The sequence below is a fragment of the Jaculus jaculus genome, chromosome 19 (genome assembly GCF_020740685.1).
Source record: "Jaculus jaculus isolate mJacJac1 chromosome 19, mJacJac1.mat.Y.cur, whole genome shotgun sequence".
In the NCBI taxonomy this organism is placed as follows: domain Eukaryota; kingdom Metazoa; phylum Chordata; class Mammalia; order Rodentia; family Dipodidae; genus Jaculus; species Jaculus jaculus.
The window spans coordinates 42,980,123-43,007,359 of NC_059120.1; the positions used below are offsets into that span (position 1 = coordinate 42,980,123).

Sequence of the window (27,237 nt, forward strand, 5' to 3'; positions counted from 1 at the left end):
AAGCTGACCTGGGTGGGATTCACTATGTAGTCTCAGGGTGGCCTCAAACTCATGGCAATCCTCCTACCTCTGCCTCCCGAGTACTGGGATTACAGGCGTGCGCCACCACACCCTGCAACGACTGTCATTCTTTAGAAAGGACAAAAGGTGGCAGGAACGAGGTGTCCACACGTGAAACTGTCCTGTGAGGAAGTATCTTCATAGTCAGGAAAGGTAGTGGGAAAGGAGCGCAGGGGACCTAGCGTGGCCCAGAGTGCTGGAGGTGCTTCGGGAAAGGACGCCCTTGTAAGCTGGACTGTCCAGATAGAGTCACACATCGCATAATGACATTTCTGTCAATGAAGGACCCTTCTCCTTTCCCACCTCCCTTCACACTTACTGACTATGCAGGTGTGGGGACATCACCTTCTCTGAAGGTGATGCACAGTTGAAATGAGATAAGGCATAGGAGGTATTTGCCACGGGGAAGATGGTCCATTAATGTGGTCATATAATAGATTCATCCTGGGGAGGAAGGACACTGGACCCTGGGAAGTCTTCTGATGGGATCCATTGGGGCCGTCTCTCTTTTCCTCTCTCTTTTCTTTTGCTATCTCTTCTCCTCTTTCTATATTATCTCTCTCTATTTCCCTCTCTAAGGCAGAATTCCAAATTGGATATGTCTGGAGTCTTGGAAATTTAACTGCCCCACATTCTCCTGCAAATGAACTTTGAGAGCTCATTTTGGAGGTTCTAGCTGTGGAGCACAGCTCCTTGCATACCTCGGACTGCAAAAAAGGTCTTCCTCAACCACAGAAGGTCTTCTTCCACAAAGCACCCAACTTTGGGAGAGATGCCCATGACCAGTGAGGGAGGAAGGGGACACCTATTTAGCTAGTCAGATCAGCTGAGTCAACCCTGGCAACCAATGAAGTGACAGATGTTGCAGCCAGATCTGTCACCCTCACAGCCCCAGCTGAGCCATCTACCCTCTCCTGTGACCAAAGAGAACATTTCAGAGTGCTCCACCCAGGTACCACCTGTGCTTAGGAGCAAAGCCTGCCCCCACCCCACACCTCCTTCCAAACTGGAGCCAACAAGTGGCCAACAAGTGAAGCAGGCCTCTCCCTTGCCTTGCAATGCAACTTTTTATCTCCCAGAACCCTGCTGGCCAATTGCGGAGCTGTAACCCGGATAGAGAGGGCGGTCAGCCTTGGCTCTCCTCTGGTAGCTGGGGATGCATTGTGAACCTCATTTCTTTGATGGAAGGAAAAAGAAAAATCATTTTAGTGGATTTATTTTCCTGCAGGAACACTGAGTCATAGGGCCTGGACATCCTCTTCCAGTCAGAAGCCTCTGAGCTCCCCCAAGCCACCCCTGCCAGTACCTAGTAAGGCAAATGCAGGACCACTGGGCTCTGGGCAGCTTGATTAAAATGGGGGCGGCATCTGGTGGGTTGCCTAAGCCCGAGGTGACTCAGAGCTTGTCTCCACCACTGCCCCCTCCCTTGACCTGTTCTCAGAGGAGCTTCCTGGGGGCAGCCAGACAGCTCAGCACTGTGGGCTTGCTCACCAAGTCCACCTGAGGAGAGACCCGCTGGACTCATGCCTGGACGAACAAGTGTCCCGGGCCAAGGGCAGACACACCGACGTCACACCCCATCTGCCTTGCGGATGGGTGGGTGGAGAGAAGGCCTTCCGCCTTTGGGTGCCTGCTTTTCTTGGCCTGCATGATGGGATTATCGCTTCTTTGCTGCTCATCTCAGGGGTTGATGGGAAGATCATCTGAGAGAATGCTGTCCACCCAACACCTTAGAAATCATCACAAACAGCAAGTTGATTAAATGCTTCATTCTCTCTAGGGCAAATAAATAATCCCAACTCTCTGCCTTCTGAGCAAAATCCAATTCTGTCATTTTGCTGCTACACACTTCACGTTCTTAGCCTGTGGAGCTTAAAGTCCTCTAAATTGACTCTTGGAGCCAAGTTACTGTAGCGTGAAGTCTAGAAAATGAGCATGGGTCCCTCACATGGAGGTCCTGCCCTGACCCTGGCCAGCAAGCTCCCACCCCATGGGCACTCCCCTGGAGCCCTCTGCACAGGAGCAACTACCATGTGGGGTATGTGGCTTTTTTTTTTCAGTATGCTCACCACCTCCCTGCCCCCTCTGCCAGCTACATGGCCTTCTTCCCGTACCCCAGTGCTGATGTCAAAGACATTAGATGAGCTGGCAAAAGGTGAGGTCATGGCTTCCTGACAATCCAGAGGCATGATTTTGGGAGCAGCCCCCTGTTTTTTTGCCCAGTGAGCTTGTCTGGCTTTCCATGCCACAGCCTCCCTTCTCTTCCTAAGGAACTTCCTAAGCCTCGGAGGTCTCCTAAACTGAGCCTTCCTAGGTAACACGCCCTTTCTTGGCAAGATGTTGTGTCCAAGCAACCCAGCAGAAGGTCTTGCTTTCCTTTGTTCACTCGGATTCAATTCCCCAGAACCAAGTACAAACAAGGCATGGCGGTAACTCCAAGAATCCTAGCATTTAGTAGGTGCAGGACAGAGGATCAGAAGTTCAAGGTCCTCCTTGGCTACATAGTAAGTTCCAGACTACCTGAGACCCTGTCTTAAGAAAATAAAAATAAAAAGGCCCCTAAGGATTTAGTTTCCCTCCTGACAGGAATTTCTACCCCTGTTGAAGGCACCTTAGACCAACTGTGAGGATATATTTCTCGGAGAGGATGATTTCATCATTTTTCTTGTGAATTTCCCACTCCAAATAGCTGGAGCTTGAACACTGGTACCAAGTATGGCTTGCAAATGATGAGGAACTCAACAGTCTGATCTTGAACAAGCCCTGAGGTAAGAGAGGGTCATTCTCACTTTCCCTTCCTTTGTTTAACTGTCACCACTGCCACTGATAGAGTGACTCATTAATTCAAACACTTCAAGAGCATCAAGTTGTTGACACCAAATGCTGCTTTTGCCTCAAAAGTAATAAGATGATAGTTTATTTTTGAGCCAAATATGAGTAACAAGAGCCCAGAAACACAGATTAAAGTTGCCCCAAATAATCTGTTCCAATGTGGAACAATTTCATGAAGGTCTTATAGCTACAGAAGAAAGAAAAGTCATAAAGCATTTTTCCAATACATTATGGGGGAACAATCGGGTAAGCAGGTTACAGTACCTAGGAGAGATCTCTCTTCCAGGTTTCAGATGCTATCTGATGACATTCTTAGCTTTTGAGTCGGTGGAAGCTAGTGGCATGTTAACATGTTCCAAAAGGTTTTACTTGATAATACATAGATATTAGGTCAGATGTGGAGGTGGTTGATAAATAGTTATTAAGAGAGCTGGCTAACCATAGCCCAAGATAATTTAGCTCTAAATCTGTAACCTCCCAACTCTACATTCACAAAGTTCGAATCAATCAGCTTTACAAAATCTTCAACATAGGTATAGCTTTCTTTTTTTTTTTTCTGGAATTTTCAGTTCCTAAGGCACATTGGTAAAGGGCTTGATGTGAACTGTGACCCCCTGGAGTTAGATTCTCGAGGGAGCTAGTAGTGCATGAAGTGTACAGGGAGGGAAAGCAGAAGTTCTGGAACACGTGGAGGAGGAACCCATCCTGGGCGACTGCTGGGTTTCCAGGTCAAGATGAGGCTTGTGTTAAGAGGCGTTAAGCAGTTGTGGAGGTGGTCTGGCCACTGGGAGGAGGGAGTTTGGGTATATAGCCCGGGAGCTGGGTCTGGAAACCATCTGGAAGACCCCTTTCATTTGGCACAAGGAAAGAGGGAGTGATGGCCCATTCTTTAAAAAAAAATTTTGTAAATTTTAATTTATTTTATTTATTTGAGAGTGATGGAGACAGAAAGAGGCAGAGAGAGAGAGAGAATGGATGCGCCAGGGCTTCCAGCCACTGCAAACGAACTCCAGACACATGTGCATCTGGCTAACGTGGGTCCTAGAGAATCGAGCCTTGAATCGGGTCCTTAGGCTTCACAGGCAAGCACTTAACCACTAAGCCATCTCTCCAGCCCCCATTCTTGTCAGCAACTAATTCCTGCAAAGGTGTTAAGTGTTCACTGAGGAAAGTGTTAGCTTGTAACAGCTTCAAGGTGGGACTTTTACTTGAGTGTTGTTCTTATTGCCCCCTTTCCTTCTTTTCTCTCAGGGTAGCTTAGGTTGCCCTCAAACTCCTGATCCTCATGACTGGATTCCAGCGTGGCTTTGAAATCAAACAGAGCTGGGTTGAGAGCCCACTACCAGGAACCTACCAGGAACCTCAAGCAAGTCATTGCATTTTTGGGAACTCTGTGTAAAGAAGCAACAATCATCTCAATCACTAGGACTGTTGTGCCAGTCAAAGGAGATGTCATGTGGAAAGGGCCCAGCTGAGGACCAGCATAAAACAGGCACACAGACATGATGCTTTTGCCTCAGAAAACTAAATAGGATTATCAGAGGACCCAGAATTCCATTTGCAGGTATGTACCCCAAACTAGTGACAGCAGGGGTTCAAGCAGATGTTGGGCCACCTGTGTTTATGACAGTTCTATTCACAATAGCCACTAGATGAGAACAACCTGAGTGCATATTGATGGGGAAGGACAATGAGGCTGTGCTTTACACAGACAACAGAACATTGTTCAGCCTTAAAAAGAAAGACAAGGTGGGCCTGGGGACATAGCTAGTGAGAAAGCCAAGGCAGAAGGATTGCAGACTCAAGGCCTATCTAGGCATTGTGAGAACTTATCTCAATATAAGAAAGTAAAACGAAGATTGGGAGTATATCTCAGTGGTAGAACATCTGCCTAGAATATTTGAGGCCCTGGGTTTCATCACATATACACAAGGTAGACAATTTGGACACATGCTATCTGAATGAACCTGAAAGAATTGAAATATTGGTCACAATGGCTCCCTGGTTTAGGGGTGTAACTGCTTCTTAGGACATATGAATTACTGGCCACAAAGAGCACATGTACCATTCTGTTTAGGCACTTAGGTAGCCAAGTTCAGGGAAGCAGAGAATGGAATGCTGGTTTCCAGGGGCTGGGGTTATGGGAATGAGGTTTAGAAAGGTGAGAAGAGTTCTGGGGATGGCTGATGATGAATGCACTTAATGCTTTTGGTACATTAAAATAGTTAAAACAGGGCTGGAGAGATGGCTTAGTGGTTAAGGCACTTGCATGTGAAGCCTAAAGACCCAGGTTCGATTCCCCAATACCCATGTAAGCCAGATGCAAAAGTTGGCACACATGTGTCTGAAGTTCATTAGCAGTGACTAGAGTCTGGGCACACCTGTTCTCTCTCTCTCTTTCTAACAAAAAAATAAAATAAAGTACATATTTTAAAATTGTTAAAACAGTAAATCTTAAAATGTAGTAAAACTATATCTTATCACACTTTGAAAAGGTATTACTTTCATTCTCTTCCAGAAACAAAAGCTCAACCAATTTCTCTGTCCTTTGAAGGAAACTGGACAAGGGCAGACTCACTATAACACTTCTGCAAGTGTTTGTAAAACCCTGAGTTTGGTGTCTAACAGCTGATCCTACCCAGACTTCCAGAGGGAGCTTGATTAGCAGTGTTCTGCTCAGGCCCAAGCGTCTGCAGCTCAGGCCTACTGGAAGAAGCTGTCTCTGTGCTGGAGCTGGGCACGAGGGAGGGGGAAGCACATTTGCATCCACTGCACACCAGGCAGGTGGCATGCTAGCCAGGTGCCAAGATTGTACATGCAAAGCAATCCTCAAGGAATTTGCAGTCACCTTCTGCCCTCAGTTAGCAGCCAGCAAGGTCTCACTGCAGAGATTGGGGGGGAGGTGGGAGGGAGGAAGAGAGATATTTTTGCAATTATGGGCCAGGACTCAAGATCTGCAGACATTTCTCTGGTATCACCCATAAGACCTGGCTCTTGAGGCCAGTGTAGCCACTGACCTCTGCCAATAAAAGTGCCTTTGTGTCCAGAGCTGGAGGCACAACCAGGCTTCTCTGCAGAATCTTCACAATCCTGGAGTTGGCAAGTCTCAGGCACAAGGCTGGAAGGAATGGGGTGTGAGTCTCAGGCTCCAGTGTAGAAGAGACTCGCTTTGGCCAGCCTCTCCTTGAAGTCATGAGCCCTAAAATCTAAGGGGGGGGGGGCAGCCAAATAGTCTGGGTTCTAAAAAGAAGGTCTCATGGTTCTTCTGCCTCCCACTCACCCTCCAGGCCTGCAGCTCTTAGAGATCCCACTGGGAAGTATGGTTGGCAATTCCAACTTAAGGTCCTAAACCCAGGGCTAGAAAGATTGCTTAGTGGTTAAGGCACTTGCCTTCAAAGCCTAAGGACCCAAGTTTGACTCCCCAGAGCCCACATAAGCCAGATGCACAAGGTGTCACACATGTCTGGAGTTCATTTGCAGTAGCTAGAGGCCCTAGTGTGCCCATTATCTTTATATCTGCCTCTTTACCTCTCTCTCCCTCTCAAATAAATTAATTAATAAAATAAAAATGTTAAAAACACCCACCCAAATGTATTTTATTTGCACCACATTTATTGAGCCCTAATTTGATATGAAACATGTTAATAGTTGAGTTTTTACTTTCAAGCTGTGCAAAGACAAAGATCTGTCAAATTATAATTTCCAAAAATAATTCCAAAAAGTTAAAAGCATGAAATGTATACTGAGCATATGTCAAAGATTTTGTTGAACTCATTCATTAACAATAAGATGATAAAGTTGGTTCAAAGACATTTTTTGAGAAAGTGGCATTTAAAAGAAAGGCACACAAAATAATTTTTTAGGTTTAAGACAAATATAGTTAATGTCTTACAGGCCACTAAATTGGGATTATCTTTCCAGTTGGACAGAAATCACTGGATATCTACCAGACAAAACCTCACAGTCCAGGTCCTTAGTTAATATTAATAGCAAATAAAAATTTACATTTCAGGGCTGGAGAGATGACTTAGCAGCTAAGGAACTTGCCTGCAAAGCCAAAGGACCCAGGTTTGATTACCCCATGACCTACATATGCATGCGTCTGGAGTTCATTTGCAGTGGCTAGAGGCCCTGACATGCCCATTCTCTCTACATATATCTGCCTCTTTCTCTCTTTCAAATAAATAAAAATAAAATATTTTTAAAAATCTACCTTGCCGAGCAACTTTTCCCAATAGGTATATTATGTCAACCATATGTGAAATTTAAGTGCTTCTGGTAGCCACAGCAGAAAAAGAAAGTCAGGTGTGGTGGCTCATGCCTATAATTTCAGCACTTGTGAGGCTGAAGTAGGAGGATGTTAAGGTTGAGGTCATCCTGGAACACAGTGAGACCCTATGTCAAAGAACAAAAGCCCACACACAAAAGAAGTGAAAACAAACATAAAATTAATTTGAGTAATATATTTTAACCCAACAAGTCCAAAATATTGTCATTTTGTCATATGGCACTAGCCACATTTCTAGTGCTCAACAGCCATCTGTGATTTGCAGTTCTAGAGAATTCAATAATCTTTGTGTTCATCTTTCAAACATAGCTTCCACATGACATAGAAGATGTGTCATCCTCCTCCTGGTCTCTACTGAGGTTCGTATCATTCTTTCTAATTCAGGCTCCTATAATCCACTGGCAAAAGCTGTAGGAAAGGTGAGTCTAAACTTTTGAGTCCCAACAGGGGTTGTTCAAGGCAGTTGAGGAAATATCTAGTGTACATAATGCTCTTTAAGAGGTATGTCCAGGGCTACAGGGCACAACATCCTGTGGACGAGATGTTGTGAATCAAGAAAGATCTCCTTGAGGATGAGTCACTTCACAAGGTGGAGGGGCTCCTGTGGGCATGTGACTGGCAAACAGGGTGCATGAAGGGAGGTTCAGGGCCTAACAGATCTGGAAGGCAGGCTGGGACCACACAGTCAAGGGCCTGGTTAGTTTATGGTGTCATGTTTCATCTCCACCCAGAAAAGAAAAGATAAGACCAGACGTGTCTTAAAGTAAGCTCCGCATCTTCTGCAGCTCCCTGCCCTCTTGTGACCACCGTTGTGAATGAGGAGAAAACTCATATCATAGTTGGTAGCTAAAAATATTGTCTGGGCATCAAGTGACAAAGGTGATGCTCAAATCCAAGACAAAGAAAGCCACAGTACAGAGGACAAAGTGGCTTCTGAGGTCATAACAGAATCGCTCTGGGGATCTGAGGAAAGCTGTAAGATGATTTAAGGATTGGTGACCGACTGGGTGATACTCTGACAATCTTTGGGTCAAGGTTCTGTGAGATAAGAGAATCTGAGCCTGGAATTAAATCAGTCTCTGGCCAAGTAAGCAAGAAAGGGCTTGGCTGGACTGTTTTCCTCCACAGCATCTGGAGAAAGAGCCAGCTTTGGTTTCTCTTGCCCTTTACATCTGAGCAGCCCAGAGTCCTTTGCAGGCACTCCCTAAGACACTGGTCTCCGCTTCTAGAAGAGACAGGTTAAACAGGGGCAGGTAAGGTTGAATTAGGCCACAGAGTACAAAGAACCGAGAACTCCTCAATTCTTGCAAATATCCTCCCAGGTCCCCCAAGCCCCAATGTCAGAAAAAGGAAAGTGACTTGTTTTACTTCTAGTCCTACTTGGAAAACAAAACACATGCACAGAACAGGCTTCTTTAGCAGAAAGCCTGTGGCTGCCAGGAAGGGAAGAGGCAGTGTGGGGGAGAGATTATACATGCTCTGCAGTTGGCTGTGTCTCTGGCTGGCTCGTGCTCCCCTGTGCGTGAAAAAGCAGGGATGGGTCTCAACCCAGCTTCTAAGGCTCATGTGTTTCTGGTAGGCAGCCGACTAGGCTCCTCACTTCACCTGGGTCTATACAATCACTAGCTCCAGGAATGACCAGTCAATAAAAACAGGGAAATTCTGATTTAATCTCCTTGGAGATAAGACTATCCCTGTTTCAGCTTCCACACTTTTTGTTATGAACTGATCCCCGCTGGGTTTCACATGAGTGCCTTCTGATGACAGGGAGAGGAGGTGAAAAAAAAAATCAAAGCCCCAAGCAGCAGAGGCCAGTGAGTTGGAACTCTGCGAATGGAGCCGGGCCTGCCAGCTCCCAGCTTCATGTTTAGAAATGAGCTCCGCAAAATGTCAAATAGTTGGTTAAAGCCAAATGCAGCGTGATCTCCAGCTGCGTTCCAAATATCAGAGACAAGTTCGGCTACTTCTCCGCCAGTCACATAAATGACAGGCACTTCCCCTGACACCTCTGGGTTCCTGGTCTCTCTTCCGTCCTCAGCTGGGTAACTGTTTAGTCCTTCTGACCTTGGTTTAGGTTTTCTCAGAGGTCATCCCGGGGAGGCTACCTATTAGGTGTGGAAAGGGCCTTAGAGTTCATCCAGAGTCAGAGAGAGAGGTGGGAAGAAGTATCATGAAGTATCAGTAGCTGAGCTCACTAGTAGGGTCAGAGATCTCACCCAAGCCTGTCAAGGTAGGTAGCATTATTCCTGATGGACATATGGGAGCTATAGCTCACCCAAGTTAGGCTAATTGCCAAAGATCGCACAGCCTGGGCAGAAGTCAAGCTAGAGCTCAGGGCCCTTAGGTCCTGTGAAAAGTCAGCCCCAGGCTGGAGAAGATGGCTTAGTGGTTAAGGCATTTGCCTGCAAAGCCAAAGGACCCTGGTTCGATTTTCCAGGATCCACATAAGCCAGATGCACAAGGGGGCGCATGCGTCTGGAGTTGTTTCACAGTGGCTGGAGGCCCTGGCGTGCCCATTCTCTCTCTCTCTCTACCTCTTTCTCTCTCTCTCTCGCAAATAAATAAATAAATAAAATATATTTTTTAAAAAAGTCACCCCCAAGTAGAGCTGACCTGAGCTCTACAAAATCAGGGACGGAGCAAAAGCCCCACTGTGACCTTCTTGCGGTAGACTGAAAAGCAACAGTCAAGGCTGGCTGGCTCCACATGTCTGCATAGCCTGTGTCGCCCTCGAGTCTAACTTCTACACTGAATTCCTTCACAGTGCAGTGGGGGTGGGGACAAATTCCTCTGAGATGCGGATGGAAGCTCTAATCCCTCTCTCTGGAAAATGTACTTTTACCCACAGACACCTCAACATTGGCAACAACTACAGGGGAGGCTCACGGGCTCCAGAGACTGCCCATTCCTTTTGAAGAGCAGAAGTCTCCAGGGGCCTTGGGGAGAGAGTGAGTTGAGCGGGCAGGGCGAGGGAAGAAACAGTGCTTTGGCCGGGGAGGAGAAGGAACCGGGGGCCTAGGGAGCCAGCTGGACAAGAGCCTGAGCACATCCCAGGGTGAAACTTGTTGGTGGCCTGGAGGTCCTCAAAGGCGAAGCCCCTGGTCAGCCAAGCCCCATCCCCAGCTTGAGTTTTGCTCATATAGAGAAAGTGACAGTCTACCCCAACCTGCATCTCCACTTAGTAAGGGGGTTAGGATCTGCTCTCCTGCAGCCAGGAGAACCCACATTTAGAATCAAAACCCAGAGTGGTCTTGATCTCAAAGTTACTTGCCAAGGACAGGTGGCGTCAGGCTAACCCAGCCATAAGCCGCCCTGTTTAAAAATAACGATTACATGAAGAAAACATCCCCAGAAAAAGAACTCCAACTAACTTGTGCTGGACTGGCATGCATGCCTCCTGGCCTGACCTGCCTCCGAGGAGAAATGATCCGTGTCTCCCTTGAATTGTTGTGCCTGCTCTGCTCATTGGCACACTTGCTCCGCAGACACCAAGAGCGTGTAGGTTTGCCCAGTGGTTCTATTTCTAGCCTGTTAGGTTCATTTTAGGCCTCACAGCCCTGGCCCTCAATAGCAGGCCCCTCCTTCCTTGTCGGGCCCATTTTTCCTGCTCTGCTTCTAAGGTCTCCCTTTCTTCTTCTCTTGCTTTTCCTTCCTTCCTTCCATTTGCAAGTAAAGAGAGACAGACCCAGAAGGTGGGGTGGAATGGACATGCCAGGGCCTCTGACCGTTGCAAATGAACTCCAAATGCATGTGCCACTAAGTACATCTGACTTTATGTGGGTACTAAGGAATCAAACTCAGATCATTAGGCTTTGCAGGCAAGTACCTTAACGGCTGATCGACCTCTCCAGCTGACCTGAACTCTACAAAGTCAGGGACGGACCTTCTTTTCTGAGACTCCTGCTGTGCTGCTTAACTTTCCATGATAATAACAAGTATCTAATATAATCAGTTTTAAAAGAGGACCATTTATTCAGCTCCTGGTTTCAGAGGTGTCAGTCCATGGTCACTTGAGTGTGTCGCTTTGGGCCTGTTGGCACGCAGTCCTCTGTGGTGGGAGCAAATGACAGAGGGGTGCTCGAGCAAAGAAGGGGCTGAGGTTCCAGAATCTTCTTCAATGTCATGCCCCTAACAACTTAGCACCCTCCTGCAAGGCTCCATCCCCTAAAGGTTTCATCAACTCCCAACCCTAGACAGGGCAGCCGGTTTTAGGGGGAAATTGATGATCTAGACCGTGACATCTGCTCTCCTGATCTTCATCTGCCCTCCCGTGCTTCCTCTCATCTCGTTGTCTCCCTTGGTTCCCACATCTAGTGGCTCACGTGTGTGTGTGTGTGTGTGTGTGTGTGTGTGTGTGTGTGCGCGCGCGCGCGCGCACCCTTGTAAAAGTCCTGTGCTTTGTGGGGGAGAGGAGGATCAGTGAGTGAAAATGAAGGCCAAAGTACCCTAAGAATGCCTGTATTCCTGGGAGCAAGCAGAGCTTCAGGCAACAAGCACACAGGTCACCCCCTTCTGGGATGGCAGTGATGGTGCTAAGTGAGGGGCCAGCGTCTGCCTGTGGCTGTGCCTGGTCATAGAGCCAGTGGTTGGTACTCAAGGCTGGAGGCAGCCTGAAGGACAGCAGGTGAGAAGCAGCCTGTGAGGCTCTCTCGGTGCTTCGCTTCGCTTTCCTCACCTGCACAACCTGAGCGGTTACAAGGAGGCCTTCCTTCCTGGGGCTGTTCAGAGGATTCACTGTGCACGGGGAATAGAACAATGCTTTTCCAAGTCTGCAAGCACTCACATTCCATGACTTCCTGAGTCACCTGCCTCTGACTACAAGTCCCTCAGCGTCTGAGGGAATGATTACCCCAGGGGCACCTGTATGGGACTCAGAGGGTCTTTCATAGACTTTACCTAATCTTTCTGCTACTTTTATGATCTTTTTCTTTGTTTTTTTTTTTAATTATTTATTTATTTATTTGAGAGCAACAGACACAGAGAGAAAGACAGATAGAGGGAGAGAGAGAGAGGGAATGGGCGTGCCAGGGCTTCCAGCCTCTGTAAACGAACTCCAGACGCGTGCGCCCCCTTGTGCATCTGGCTAACATGGGACCTGGGGAACCGAGCCTCGAACCGGGGTCCTTAGGCTTCACAGGCAAGCGCTTAACCACTAAGCCATCTCTCCAGCCCTTTTTTCTTTGTTTTAAATTAATTTATTTTTATTTGAGACAGAGATAGAGAGAGAGAAAGAGAGGGAGAGAATGGATGTACCAGGGACTCTAGCCACTACAAATGAACTCCAGACACATGCGCCACCATGTGCTTGCATGGGACCTGGAGAATCAAACCTGGGTCCTTAGGCTTTGCAGGCAAGCACCGTAACTGCTAAGCCACTTCTCTGCCCTCCTGCCACTTTTAGATGAGGGCTGGATGGGGTTCATTGCCACTTCACAGATGTGTAAGATGAAGCTTGGCAGCCTCATGTTGTGGCTTGGCCCCCCGTGGAAGCAACCCCTGCCTGCTTTTACATGGATCCCTTCTGCAGCAGGGATTCTGTTCAGAAATAGCAGTGCGGGCACCACGCAAGAGCCTGGGTGAGCAAGAGACTCCCAGCCATCCTTCGTGAAGAAAGAAGTCAGGCGTACAGGGCCCAGGACACACAAGCCCCTGGCTGTTCCAAGAGGCCCGCATGCAGATCTGCAGCCTCCTCCCAGGAAGAAAACCCCAACCTTTTGGAGCCTGCAGATCTTGGGGTGGGAGCACTGATGGTGAGAGGGGCTCTTGGTGGTGGGGCGGTAGGGCCGTCGCATCCCAGGGAATTGCTCTGAACAAATTCTGAGACTCAGACATGTGCTGGAATGACAAAGATGAAAGAGAGAAGTTAGCTGGGCGTGCTGGCTCACGCCTTTAATCCCAGCACTTGGGAGGCAGAGGTAGGAGGCCTGCCATGAGTTCGAGGCCACCTGAGACTACATAGTGATTCCAGGTCAGCCTGGACTAGAAAGAAGTTAACTAAAGTCAACAGTGGGCAGCAATTCATGCACTATCCATCCATTCATTCACCCTTGAGCTCTGAGCAGGAGCTTAGCTGAGTAAATAAGCAAGAAGTCATCACTGTGATAAATATGCAAAGGTTTGGATGTGCACAAGGGAATGGCAGAGGAATTATACCTGGGCAATCCCAGGAAGGATTGTTGGAATGATAGCCGAGTGAGCCCTGAGGGAATAAGAATTCACCAGGTGGAAAATTTAGCCATAGAATGTGGGATGGAGCAAAAGGAGAGGGGTGACCTTCCAGACTTAGGCAATCTCTACTGCATATATCACATCTGAGTCTCTTTTGTGGGCCTTTTTCATTTTTATGTTTTTTTTTTGTTTGTTTGTTTGTTTGCTTTTCGAGGTAGGGTCTCACTCTAGCTCAGGCTGACCTGGAATTCACTCTGTAGTCCCAGGGTAGCCTTGATCCTCCTACCTCTGCCTCCCAAGTGCTGGGATTAAAGGCGTGCACCACCATGCCCGGCTTTCATTTTTCCTTTTTTTTTTTTTTTTTTTTTCTGTGCTAGGGATGGAACCCAGGACCTCTTGCATGTTGTTCAAGTTCTCTACCGCTGTACTATAGCCCTAGCCCATTTATTTGTTTGCTGGTTAATCAAAGCCAGGCCAGAACTCTCTTGGCCTCTAATTTGACCTAACATAAGGAATATCTGCTTTCTTCTTCTCTAGATTAAAAAAAAAAAATCATCTATCCTTCATAGAGATCTTTGGTGGTAGGATTTCCTACAAGAGAGAACGGGGCTCTAATAATGAAAGGTGAGAGATCTTGCATTCCTGTGTCCTGGGAAATAAAATATACATCCACGCTAATTCATACTGGAGTGCCGATAATTAACATATTTTGGGTTCGCAGACTAGATGTTGAAGTGTGAGTGAGCAGAGCAGAAAAACCCTGGAAATGTACAGGCAGCAGCAAGGAGAAAGTAGGTGAGAGTCCTTTGGCCGGGAGTTGGGATAGAGGAAGAGATAAGAGTATTGGAGACACTCCTGTCTAAGGAAATCCAGTTTGTCACAATCTAGCACTGAGGCCCAGAGGGAGAATGGTCACATTGGAATCACAGTGTCCTCCTTTTCCCCATTCTGCCCAGGCTCCCTGGGAGCTTGTTCCCACCACTAGTGAGGTCCTAAGGGACATGAGATCCCTAGTGGATTTGCCAGGACTACAATCAGTGCTGTCCCCTCAGGGGACAGGAAGGCCTGCTGTCACACCAGATGGGAGGGACTGTCCAACTCCTGTTCCCTGCGCATGAACTATGGCACCAACTGGTCACCAGGCTAACTGGCCAGTGACCAAGGAAAGAGAAGCTTCTCCACGGAGCCAGCCACGGTGGTGGTGATGGCAGCGGTACACCTCCATTCTCCATAGCAACTGCAGAGCTTCCACCCCAGGGAGGCCACCATGGCAACAGCTACTGTGGAATAGGTAGGAGCTGCTGGGCCTCCTGGCCTCGCCCTCCCTGCCTTCCCAAGGGGGACCTGTCATGGGCCTTGAACAGGTGGAGGCAGATTGCCTCTCTTAGCCTGGTCTCTGGGGCAAAGTCTGCCAATGGTTGGTTGTTGTGAACATTTTATCACTGATTCATAAGGAATCTGAGAGGTGCTAAAGGGATCAGGGGTAGAGTTGAGCCTGGGTTAAAGGACCCTGGTCTCTTATCACTGCAGGAGTATCTTCAGGGGCAGTCATGACCCATGGTCCAAGGCCCTGTGACCCAGAGTTAAGGAAGCCCCTCCTGTCAGTGGGCCCTGCCATTTCACTGGAGGGAAGGGATTTGGGGGGTACTGGGGAGAAGTGGATGCTGGGCCAAGCAACTGGCCCCCAGGTTCCTCCTTCCCACTCCCAACCTCACTTCTTGCCCTCCTTTTTTCTCTCTTCATCATTCCTTTGTTCCTACTTCCTTTTCGTCTTTCCTTCTCATTTCTGCTTATTTTTCCTTCTCGTCATTTCTTCCCTCACTTAAACACTTAACCACTTCACTGAACATCAACTATGTACAGAGCATGGGACCAGGCCCTGAAAGAGAAGCCACGTTTGAGTCAACACTCTTGAACAACCTGCACTCTGGGGAAAGGGCACCTGACCAAAAATACCTAAAAGTGCCAAAAAGACCAGATAGAAAAAAATGGTGAACTCTGAAGAACAGAGAGGAAACAGCTACGGTTCTGTCTCTCTCTCTCTTTCTGACAGTTACTCAGGCAGGAAATGCATAATGTAAAGAGAAAGAGCTTTCACATCATTCCCCAAGGGCTCCCAAGAATGTCCTGGAAGTGAGATGTGCAAGCCAGCTGCAGCTAGCCTGGGAAGGGTGAGGAAGGACCGAGTTCAGCAGCTTTGGGAGGCCTCTCTCCTGCACATGCATTCATTCATAAAATTGGGACTAATCTCTTAGCACTGTCCAGTAGCACAAAACAATAAACACAGTCATGCAGTGTGACAAGGAGCTTGAAGGAAACCAGCCAGTTGTGATGATAGTCAACAGCAGAGGTGAGAGACTGGATGGGAGAGGGGCCCTTGCTCACCTGGGAAGGGCTGGTCATGGCCAGGTCTGCAGAGTGAGAACTCAGTCAAGGGAAGGGTGGGCGGGGGAGGGAAATGGCTCACGGGAGGGAACGGCGTACATGAAGATACTTAGGAAAGAGAGTGGCCGTGGTGGCCAGTCCCCAGGGGCTGAGAGCAGGAGCCGGATGAGCCTGCAGGGGCAGGAGGGGCCTGAGCAACAAGGAGGGCCAAGAGGCTCCCTGAGAACTTTAGATTTGATTCAAAATGCAATGGCAATGCAGCCACAGAGGGTTTCAAGCAGATGTAATATGATCTGGGCTCCATTTTAAGCTGCTCTCTAGTGGCTGGGTAGGAATCCTTGGTAGATGGACTGAGGGGCCTCAGGAAGGTGCCCATTGCAGAAGTCCAGGCTGGAGGCCATGGACCATACCAATGGAGGGAGAGGAGCTGACAGAAACTATTTGAAATATGTTTCAGAGACAGAAAAATAGACCTTGCTAGTCTAGGGCTGGAATGTGAGTGAGGGATATTGTGACACATTTTTGTTTTTTGTTGGCTAATCTCCTTTCCTGCCTCCATTAGAATGCAAGCTCCATGAGGGCAGGAGTCCTGCGGGTCTTGTTTACTATTGTTTCTCCAGGACACAGCACAGGCATTTAACAATTTTGTGCTGGAAAACTGAGTGAGTGAAGTTAGTAGTTAGTGGTGAATGAGAGAGAGGCTGAGAGTAAGGATGTCTGCCTCCAGCCTGAGTTTCTAGCTCAGCCTCAGGATGGGGAGAGGTAGCATACAGTGAAGGTAGGCAGAGGGCAGAACCAAAGCCCTGTGTTGGGGAAAGAGTGAATGTGAGTACGGAGATTCAGGACAGCCCTGGAAATGGAGGAGAAGCTTACTGTGTGCTTGCTCAACGAATGAGTACGTGGAGGTGAGAGGGGATTTCTGGACTGGGACTAGAAATGGGAGTTTCATCGGCACTGGGTGTTTAAGGCCATGGGAGTGGCTGAGATCGCCTAGGAAGAATGTGGAGAGAGAAGGGGGCACCCACTCCCCACCACCAACCAGAGATGACTACATTAGGAAGCAGGGACCCTAACTGAGCTGAAAGCAGCAATCTGTTTCCAGTAAACTAGTCTTGAGTGGCCCCAGCAATACTCTAACCACTACCCTTCCCAAGAGTCCCTGGAGAAGCAAATACCTGGGAGAAGTGAGGTGCCCAGGAGAGAGCTGGGCCCCTAGAGTCTGATGGCCTTCTGAAACAATGCATGCTGTCCTAAGACCAGGTGTGGTGACCACTGACCCTAGAAACTGGGCCAGCTTGTATGCCACCTGTTGTGTGGACACCGTCATGCACATAGGGCTTGGAGGTCCCAGCTGGAGGATAGTGCTCACTGTGACAATGCCTGGATCCCTGGAGGGCAGGCGCTGGGACACGTGGCAACTAACACCCGAGTGTAGACTGAGTCGCTGCTGACTCAAATGTCACTGTATGGAGGAGGCAGAGTGGATCTAGCAGGGAACACCACTCTGAAGTTAAGGACTTTGTAATTTCCTGTTGAGAAAGAAACTTATCTGAGCCTACTCATTGGAAGGTCTGGGTTCTGGACCTGCCCTCAGCTGAGCCAGCCTTCCAGGTGAAGGTGGGGTTTGGGAATCTTGCATATGAAGCAGAAATTCTTCTCACATATCCCTAGCCTAGTACTTAGCCATGTCTCCAAACACTTCCAGGAGTGGGGTCTTCCTCTCAGCCTGATAAATGGCCTTTCTCTAGTCTTTTTTGGTCATGTTTTTTTTTTTATATTTTATTTATTTATTTGAGAGCGACAGAGACAGAGAGAAAGACAGATAGAGGGAGAGAGAGAGAATCGGCGCGCCAGGGCTTCCAGTCTCTGCAAACAAACTCCAGACGCGTGCGCCCCCTTGTGCATCTGGCTAACGTGGGACCTGGGGAACCGAGCCTCGAACCGGGGTCCTTAGGCTTCACAGGCAAGCGCTTAACCGCTAAGCCATCTCTCCAGCCCTTTTGGTCATGTTTATTTATTTATTTTTTGGTGTTTCAAGGTAGGGTTTTGCTCTACCCCAGGCTGATTTGGAATATGTAGTCTCAGGGTGGCCTGAATTCACAGTGATCCACCTACCTCTGCCTCCCAAGTGCTGGGATTAAAGGTGTATGCCACCATACCCAGCTTCTCTTTGGTCATTTTGCTTGAAAGCTTGATTTTGAAAAGCTTGGGAGTCCCATGCAGATGTTCACAGTGCCACCTTTGGGGGACAGTGGAATGGAGGGAGAAGGGGGGGGGTGTCTCCCTACTGATTTAGTGTGGGAATGCTTTCCAACACTTTTCATCACATTTGTACTTGCAAAGGAAACAAAAATAAATTTCCTCCTTTTTGAACCCAATCTGTCTTCCTCATATTTCCACCAATAATAGAAACCCACTTGCCCACAGTGCCCTTCAAATACCTGAGAGTGGGGATTGGATCTCCACCAAACCTTCCCCAGGCTGAGCCGCTCCTCATGTGATCTGGTTCCCAGGTCAGTGTCACCCAGGCCTCCCTTCTGTGTGTCAGAGAGTGACACTCCAGCGTCCTCGTCCTCGCACAGGGCTGAGCTTCACTCCCTGAGCTGGATGTTACCTCCTGGACGTTATTTAATGAACCCCAAGGAGATGTCTCTGTCCTCTGTGTGTATGTGTCTGTCTTGGGGAGGGGGCACATACATATACAAGGGGGGAAGACTTAAATTGCTCACTTCCCCAAGCCCTAATTTTCTTAGCTCTACAGCAGGAAAATAAGACTTTGTTGTAAAATCAACTGAGATTAAGGAAATGAAAAGCATGAAAAGCACCACAGCAGGAGGCTCTGCCTCCCCAGCCCTGTTCGATTTAGGTGGTGGCCAGGAGTTGGGCCCATAGAGCCGGGCTGTGTGCCGGAATCCCAGGCTTGCTGCTTATTTAGGCTGTGTGACTTTGAGGGAATGACCTCACATTTTGTTCCTCTGTGAACCCCATCAGTCTTGGAATGTATTTCATGAGCGATACATGTCCACCTCACCTTCAAAATGTGCTGGCTGTTTGGAACTATCCTTGCCAAGGAGAGAAAGGCCTTGGGAAAATGAGGCTGAGTCAAAGCGTCTATTTTGAAAAGTGAGGCCATCAGATGAACCTGGCGCACGGTGGAGTGAAGTGCTCTGCAAGCAGCTCCCGCCCCGTGTCTGTAAGCCACATTTACGTCCCAGCACCGTGCAGCAGGCTTCGCGCAGGCAGCACCTTGCCTCATTGTTCAAACAGCTCAGGAGTATGCCCACTGGGACTCCTGGAGTGATGAGGAACCGAGGCTTAGATCACTAAGCAGCTCACTAGTGATGGAGCCACGACTTAAGCTCAAGTCCCTCTGACTCGACAAACCTGTCCCAACCACTGAAATCCCATTTTCTTTTTTTTCTTTTTTCTCCCCCGACCAATGCTGGGGACTGAACCCAGGGCCTTCCACTTGATAGGCAAGCAGTCTTCCCACTGAGCTAAATCCTCAACCCCAATGTCCTGCTCTCTTAAGCAGCTCCCCGGATGGGGTTCAACTCAAGCACCTGGCCAACAGAAGCCCAGAGCGACTGTGCAGCTGCTAGGGCAAAGGGGCTCCCCCTTTGCTTCTCTCAGCCAGCTCTGTCCCTGTCAACTTAAGGGTTCTGAAGGTGTCACCATGCATCCTAGATGTCACCTCAAGATGCCCATGATAGACAATACTCCTGGGATGTTGCTGAGTTTTGAGTTCCTGACCCTGAAATGGTTCCACATTAAAAAAAAAAAAAAAACTAAACTAAAAAACGACGAAGAAAACAGCCATTCTGGAAATGGGCCCTGATGCGTAATGTCATTAGGGAGCCAGCAGTGCATCCCATCCCATTATCACCTGGCCAAGCTTCTTTGAGCAGCCAGGCTGCAAATGGCTTTCTCCGGTCTGGGTGGGGGCAGAGGGGGGCACAGCCCTATCTGCCTTCCAGTTGGAGGAGAGATTTTTATCTTTAATTGACAACTGGCCGCCTGCCACCACCAGCCTCTGCTGCTGGACCAGGCTCCCGGCTGGTTTTCCCTCCCACTTCAGAAGCAGGCGGCCCCTTGTTTCTCCCCTTCCCAGGGTCGCTGCGATCCTCACCTTGCCATTCTGTGCTCCCCAAACAGCTCTGGGTGTGCTCTCATCCTTTCCAAGTGTGACTGGGCCTGGAGATCTCAGAAGTCGACGGAGGGAAGCCTGACAGCTACAGGCCAGGGTGAGGTGGGGGCAGCACTCAGGGTACATCTCTTGCATCTGGTGTGCAGACACAAGCCCCTGGGCCAGGCTGTTGTGCCGCTTCTGAGTAAGTACTGTCCTTTTACAGGCAGAGAAGCCAACGTTTAGGGAGTTGCTCCCTTGTTACTCAGGTGGTAAGTGGCAGATTAAGAATAAACACAGGGCTGGAGGGATGGCTTAGCAGTTAAGGTGCTTGCCTGCAAAGCCAAAGGACCCAGGATTGACTGCCTAGGACCCACGTTAAGCCAGATGCACAAGGGGGCGCATACGTCTGAAGTCCATTTTGCAGTGGCCAAAGGCCCTGGTGTGCCCATTCACTCTCTATCTGCCTTTCTCTTTAACCCAAATAAATAAAATAAATAAATTTAAAAAAATTTTTTTAAGAAAAAGAATAAACAGAAACCTTTATGACTCAGTTTATATTGGACAGGCAGGATGAACCTATCCCTGGACCTGGCTATGGGATTTGTCCAGCACAGTGCAAAATGAAGCGACAGATCTCCTTGTTCAACAACTACCTCTGCCGTGGTGACGGCTGAACCGGTGTGGGGCTTGCTGAATGGCTGCAGGGTGATACATCCGTACAGCCAGCCTTGCGTGTGTGTGTGTGTGTGTGTGTGTGTGTGTGTGTGGCCCTGTGTATAAAGGAACACTGAGAGCCACTGATGGCATCCGGCCAGCACCTGCCCCTTCTTCATCTCACCAGACCCAAGTGTGTTCATGCCCCTGGCTGCGCCACCAGTCCCGCGTCAGCCCAGGCCGCCAGCCCTGCAGTCATGGTAATGGCTGGCATCCCCAGGGCCTTGGCCCACTTAGAACTAGTGCAGCTGTCGGGAGGAAGGGGGGGGGGGCGCACAAACAAACAGGCACACAGTGGGCTTCACTAGACAAGTAAGATGTTTCCTGTAGTATGGGGTTCAGTGGGCACAGGACGCTGCTCTGGGGGTCAGGGCTTCAAGATTGTACCGTTTGTCGCCCTGGGCAGGTCACCTCTGTCTTGAAGCACTCACTGCTAGCTGTGAAATGTGGCTACGCTGCATGGAGGGTCAGCGGTGAAGATGTGTTCAGGTCAGGTGTGTTTGTTGCACTCCTCTGACGCAGGTGGCCGGCTGGTCAGTTGGAGCCCCACGGAAATCCCCAGAAAGAGAGGCGAGGCAGATGCTCACACGGAGGAGCAGCGGGACACTGCGATGTCTTTATTGGGGCTCGAGCACAGCACGACAGTTGAGGGCATACAGACAGGGCAGCAGGGCCCGGCCGAGGCATGCCTCGGATACACACGAAAGACAGCTTTACAAAAGGACCCACCGACACCGGGGAGCAGCAGGGGGGGAAGGAAGAACGTGGGAAGGGAGGGCCGAGGGAGGGGCAGAGGCCAAGGCTGAAGGGGTCACCTGGCCTCTGCTATTGCACGCGTCCTCTGGCCACTGGCCAGGAAGTACAGTATTGTAACTGGTCTCCTCTCGCCCAAGGCATCCCCTTCTCAGACCCCTGAGCCAGATGGGCAGACAGACCTCCTTCCCTGCCCGTCTGCCCAGCAGCATCTTAGAAAACAAACAGACGAAGGAGACAAGAAAGAATTTTTAAAAGGAAAATAACAAAATGTCCCCCTCTGTCAGAGACACAGTTGGGACGGGGGTGACAGAAGGAGTGAAAGAGGCTGCAGAAGAGCCCCTGGAAGTCCCCCCACAACTGGGGTGTGGGGTGGGAGGTAGAACCCCAATCTGGGGTGGGGTTGGGCTAGTGAAGCGGTGACCCTGGGGGACAGTCTTGCCTTCAACAGACTTCAACACAGGCCACCTGCGGACAGGGAAACACTCCCAGGAGAGAGCAGCCTAGGACCAGCCAGCGGGATGAGCAGGTCCCAGGCACACTTTCCCTGAGGCATTCCACACACATGGTCAGAAGAAAGGGGTACACAGGGTGGGGAGAGGGCTCAGGGATACATAGCCTAACAAAGAAGACAGACCACCAGTAGCACGTGCACTAAACACAAGAATATAGTATGTATGAATATAGATACTATATGTGCATATATGTCTCTTCAATGTACAGTAGAACAGAACATCAGACCCAGATGGCTCTGGGCCTCGAGGGTCACATGGGAGGTTTTTCACCAGTCCTGTGCAAACAAGGATATCTGAGTCTTTCCCAGCATAAGATTCGTGCCTGGGTTCCAGAGTTTCCCTAAGCCTCTGGCTTTCTGTCTGTCTGCCTGTCTCTCTCACGTTGGTGCCGCTTTAAGAGAGGGTGAGGACTTCAGGCTGGGCATAGTTGGACGAGAGGGCGTCTTGGCAGGTCTCTGTGTTTAAAGAGCACAGGTGTGAGACACTGGGACGCACGCTTTCTGTTCAACATTGCCTTCTGGGGAGGCACAGAGTTCAGCAAAAGAAAGGGAGAAACAAAAAAAAAAAAATGAGATGTTAGAAGAGAGGCAGCCAGCTGCTGACCCACAGGCTGTGGGCTACGGAGCAGATCCAGAGCAGAGCTAGAAGGCGTGGGGAACCCAGAGCTAAGAGGCGAGGCAGAGTGGGGGCGGGATGGGTCAGGGAATGGGGTAAGCTCTTCATCTCCCCTCTGCCAACCCACCTCTGGGCTAAGGGGACCCAGGTGATGCTGGCCTCAGCTCAGGTAACCATATCTCGGAGCTGTCATCCTCTCAGGTCTTCAGAGCCCTGACAGAGTCGGGTGAGGAGCCACCGTGAACCCCACCGCCTAGCAGGAAGGCAAACTCCTGACACGGCTTGTGGCTCGCAGGCCACCACCCTAGCTGTTTCTTCCTCAACTTGAGTTCTCCCCCAGACAGCTCCATCTGCCCTCACCACCACGGACTATTCCACGCTCCCAAGGAGCTGGTGAAGCAGTGTGGTAACATGTGGCAGGAAGAGTCTTGGCAGATGGAGGGGCACACAGCCTCTGGAGAGAAGACTGGCACACAGCAGCTGAGAAACCCAAGCCCTTGGAGAGTCCTTATGTAATGGCACCGCACCCTCAGCCCGGGATGCCTGAGGCCTGGGCCTTCCTTTCTCCTACTTTCCAGTGGCAGCAACTGGAAGGACAGCTAGGGAGAGAGCCAGCAGTGTGTTGGGAGTTTCGGTCCCTCCCGGTCAACTGGAGCTAGTAGGTTTGTGGTCCAGGCAGGCTGGGGATTGGATCTGTCATCCAGTTCTCACAGTTTTCCCCTGATACTCTTAAAGTGCCTCGCCATCCCCTGAGAAAAGTGTATTCTCATCTCAGGGTGGCACTGTCCCCATCTCCTTAAGGTTGTGGGCCTCAACAACTCCTTAGACATCACTCACTAGAGTCCTAGGCCTCTAAGTAGTATCCCTGAGGAAACCACAAAAGCTTAAAGCTCTCCCGAACCCCATTTCTGAGGACAAGGAGAGAGAGCTACAGCCTTGACCTAAATTCCTAAAAGTCACCTGCCTGTGTGCCTGCAGTAATATCTAGCCATTGGTCTCCTCTCACTAGGGGAAGGCCACTAGATGCCAAGGCACACAAGGGACAGAATGACTTTTAGTGGCTTCTCAGCAGCTTCTACGAGCACTCTGTCCATGGGGACCTCTGAGGGTTGGACTCTTGATTCTGGAATCTTCTCTACATAACCCACTGCGGGAGAGCAGGGGCTTCAGAGGACGACTCTGGTCAGGAGAGCCCTAGTCAGACCCTTGGGGAGTGCTCAGTCTCCCCCTCGGCTCCTGCCGGCCTATCTGGAGGTCAAGCAGTCTCCTGTGCTGGTGGCACCTCATAGCCACTTGTTTCAGAAGCCTGAGCTCTGAAGCCACTTCTCGGGTACTCAGAAGGTCCAGTATGGACCTGAAGGAGACACTAGGAGTTCTTGCCTAGGATGCTGGCCTGCTCCTTAGGAAAGGGCCCCTCCCCCAGCCGCAGGGACAGGTTTCTTTCTCAGAGCCAACACAACCCGTGCAAGTCCAAGTCCAGTTTGAAGAAAGCAAAGAGCCCCCTCAGACTCTGGGCGGAAGACCCTCTTCTGAAGAGGAGTCTCCAAGAGAGGCAGCCGCCTCTCAGGGCAGAGACCAGTGTATGTGAAGCCTTTGGAAATGCAGGATTTATTCTTTCCCAGGGTCCAGTGAAGGCCCAGAGTCCCGAGAGGTAGTTAGTTGCAAATAACGACCCCCCCCCACTTTAAACTCCCTCTGACTGGGCCCTGTTTCTCCTCTACTAAGCTGGCAGGTGGGGGACGTGTGGGAGTTCATCCTCCCCCTCCCCCCCATCACACCAAGGTATTAGGGGCTCCAGCCTGGCATTGCTGCACGGTCTCTCCCAGGGACATCTGTGCCCCCCACAGGGGTGCTGTGAGCATGCCCATCCCTGTAGGAGGAAGAGGGGAGGAGGCGGTGGGTGCCGTGGAAACCTGGGCTCTTGACAACTTGAGGGCTGCCACAGAAATAGCCGTCTCAGCTCCCCAAACCAGAACAGCAGAGAAAATAGCTGTGGTACCCATGCGAAACTGGACACCTGGCTCGTCATGTCCCTGTCAGACCTTGGTCCCTCTACGACAGAAGCCCTGCCCAGTGGGGCTGGATGAGGAAGCTGGCCTTGGACTCAGCTGAGGACAGAGGGTGCCTAGTGTCTCCTTCTTCCCCATGGCTCCCGCATCCTGTCACCTTCCTCTCAACTCTCACAGTCATTTCATGTTGACGGCAAGTGGTTGGCAGGCACCACGGAGCACAGCAGGGCTGGCGGGTCCCAAGACTGGCCCAGAGGGACGTCCAGGGGCTTTGCTCACTGTGCTGATGGGCACTGCTGCCACAGGCTTGGCCGCCACCCCCTAGCCTCAGGAAACAATCTGACCTTTCTGCCTGGGCCACCTTTGGGGTTGACTCCCAGACTTTCAAGCTTCCTACCAGGTACCTAGAGCTATCTTGCCAGGCCTATCTTTGCCACCCTGCAGGGAGCAGATATGGACCATCCTGAGTCATTCACTCTACAAAGTTGCATAATCTGACTCTAAAAATTGCCAGGAGCATGGCTCTGCTGTCAGGTCTAATTCTTATCAGGTAAAATAGGAAAATGCCTTGGCTGCGGCCTTCAGCCCTTGCTTATGGGCTGAGGAGGGGGCCTGTTTGGAGATGGGTGGGGTCAGCGGCAGGGGTGGGCCTCCCTGGGTGTGGCAGGAGCAGGTGCAAAAGGACCACTCCTGTCTCCTTACTTCCCCTCAGCTGTCCCTGCGCAAGGTGTACCCCTGCTCACCCAATGACTCACAAACCTGTTGTGCTCTCGGGCTCGTTAGGTAAATGAACACACTTAATTATAGAAATTAGATGAGTCTCCGGTTCTGGCAGGAATACGGAGCAGAGGCTGGGTGGGAGTGGCAGGTGACTCAGAGGCAGGGCTGGGAATCTGAGGGAGCTGCGGGAGAGGGAGCGCGCTGTCGCGGAAGCAGAGGAAGCAGCGTGGAGGGAGAGAGGTGCCTCTGTGCAGGGCGCAGATGGGATGCTAGGTGGGCCGCTGGGTGCCACTCGCCGAATCTGGGCGCCAGAGGCCCCTGGAGAGGAGGGCCACCTTGCACCTAGGCTCACTGCCCAGGGCTTGCACCAAGTCTGGGGCTTCGACTCTAGCATCTCTGTATGAGGCCTAGGGTAGGAAAGACTAGGTCCCTGCTCCCGAGGCAGCTCGGCCCATGAGCACTGCTCTTCTGAGGAGTCAACTGCCCTTTACACCAGCAGAGATGCCCCACGTTTGTCCCTTTCTGATCTTGGTGTGGGATGGACAGACAGACAGGCTATTTGGTTACTGGTTAAAGGCCACGAGGAATGCAAATAAATTTGCTGTGGTTAAAAATATGAATGTAGGCATGGCTCCCCAGCAAGGCTGACTGGTCCCAGGGATGCTGCGTACTACCCCGTGGGACCCTGAGTTGGAGACACAGCCCGACACACAGGTCCTGGAGATGCAGGCACCTATGGCTCGGGAGGTCAGATGACAGGCTAGAGGTTCTAGAAACAATTTCCTCCCTGAGCTCAGGCTCCATGGCTGGACACTTGGGAGAAAAAGCCATGGTGCAAGGGAGACTTGGGTGCCCCAATTCTCTGTCCTGACTCACTGTTTTCTCCTGTTGCTCTCAGCCTCAGGAGGGACAGGGGCTGGGAGAGCGTGTGCCTGCGAGGGTGTGTGTCCCAATTCCCAGAGCCGAAGAGGGCCAAGGGTGTAGCTAAGGTCCTGAGTGGCCCGGCGGGGGGCTGGCGAGGGGATGGAATGGGTGTGAGAGCAGAAGCTTTCTCGGAGGGTAAGGCGAGCTGTACCGCGATGCCAGTGGAGACAGCCCCAGACTGGTTCCAGCCGCTCCAGCTATGTTGTTTAGACTCCGGGACTTTTCACAGCCTTGGTGAAGAAAAGGCACATGGGTCAGCGGGACGCAGCTCCACACCAGGGCAGCTCCATGGAATCCATGATGCTTCAAGAGGTCCTGAAGGCCCCAGTCTGGGGTGAAGGGAATCTGTCCTGGCTGGAAGAGGCTTCCTGACTCGCCCTGGTCTGTCTCTTAAGGCTTCTGAGGTCAGAGTCCTGGGCCCACACCCAGCTGACCTGTGTCCTGTCCTGTTGGCAGCTAAGTGCCTCTCCAGCCCTGTGCCCCAGCTACACCGAGAGCCCACAGCCTGCAGCACCCAGCTCTTCCCATGCTAAGAAGCCCCAACTGGCACCTTGCCACCCTCCTCTCAGGGTGCTGATATTCTGCCACGAGGAGCAGCTACAGGTTAGTGATGGGATCTGTCTAGTGGCTGGAGCAGGCCATCCCGTCCTCTCCTGGTCCTAAGTGCAGCTGAGCAGAGAGGTGCAGCGTGATGTGGCATGGGGAAAGTTGTTGAGTGCGCACTGGGAGTTTGGCGATGTTAATTGCCATGCTTGCTTAGCAGGGCCTGTTTCCCAGCAACCCACCTGTTCCCTCTCGGAGGTCACTCTAATTGGCTGAGCTACATGCTTGTTGCCAAGAAGCAGTGTGGAGGCATCTTGAAAATAGAGCAGATAGGCCCCATAGAGAGATGGGGGGGGGGGGTACTTCCCTGCCTGATGCATGGACATGTAGGTACAGCCAATCCCAGGGTCTCCGGTCCCTCCTAACTTAATATAGTCACAGCCTAGTTCACATCTCTCCTTCCACTGAGCACTGCACAGAACCAGAAAGAAAGCTGTCACTCAGTTCCATCTGCTCAAGTCCTCCACAGTGGACAGGGGACACCTTCTAGGCTGTCCCTTAGCAGGATGCAGCCTGAGCAAG

General features: G+C 50.5%; 1 protein-coding gene across 4 annotated transcripts in view; it reads right to left on the minus strand.

Moving 5' to 3' along the window:
* The window catches only part of Kcnc4 (potassium voltage-gated channel subfamily C member 4), a 53,982-nt gene that overhangs the window by 11,136 nt on the left and 15,609 nt on the right, over window positions 1-27,237 (minus strand). Inside the window, exon 4 of one of the 4 annotated variants that reach the window (XM_004659011.2) lies at window positions 21,160-22,299. The exons of 1 other annotated variant lie outside the window; for it this stretch is intronic. In XM_004659011.2, the coding sequence (XP_004659068.1) occupies window positions 22,238-22,299 (62 nt within the window). In that variant the 3' untranslated portion in view covers window positions 21,160-22,237. Of the gene's footprint in view, window positions 1-21,159; window positions 22,362-22,425; window positions 26,343-27,237 lie in introns of those variants that run through there. 2 more of the 4 variants (XM_004659012.2, XM_045138808.1) reach the window with 2 other exon arrangements.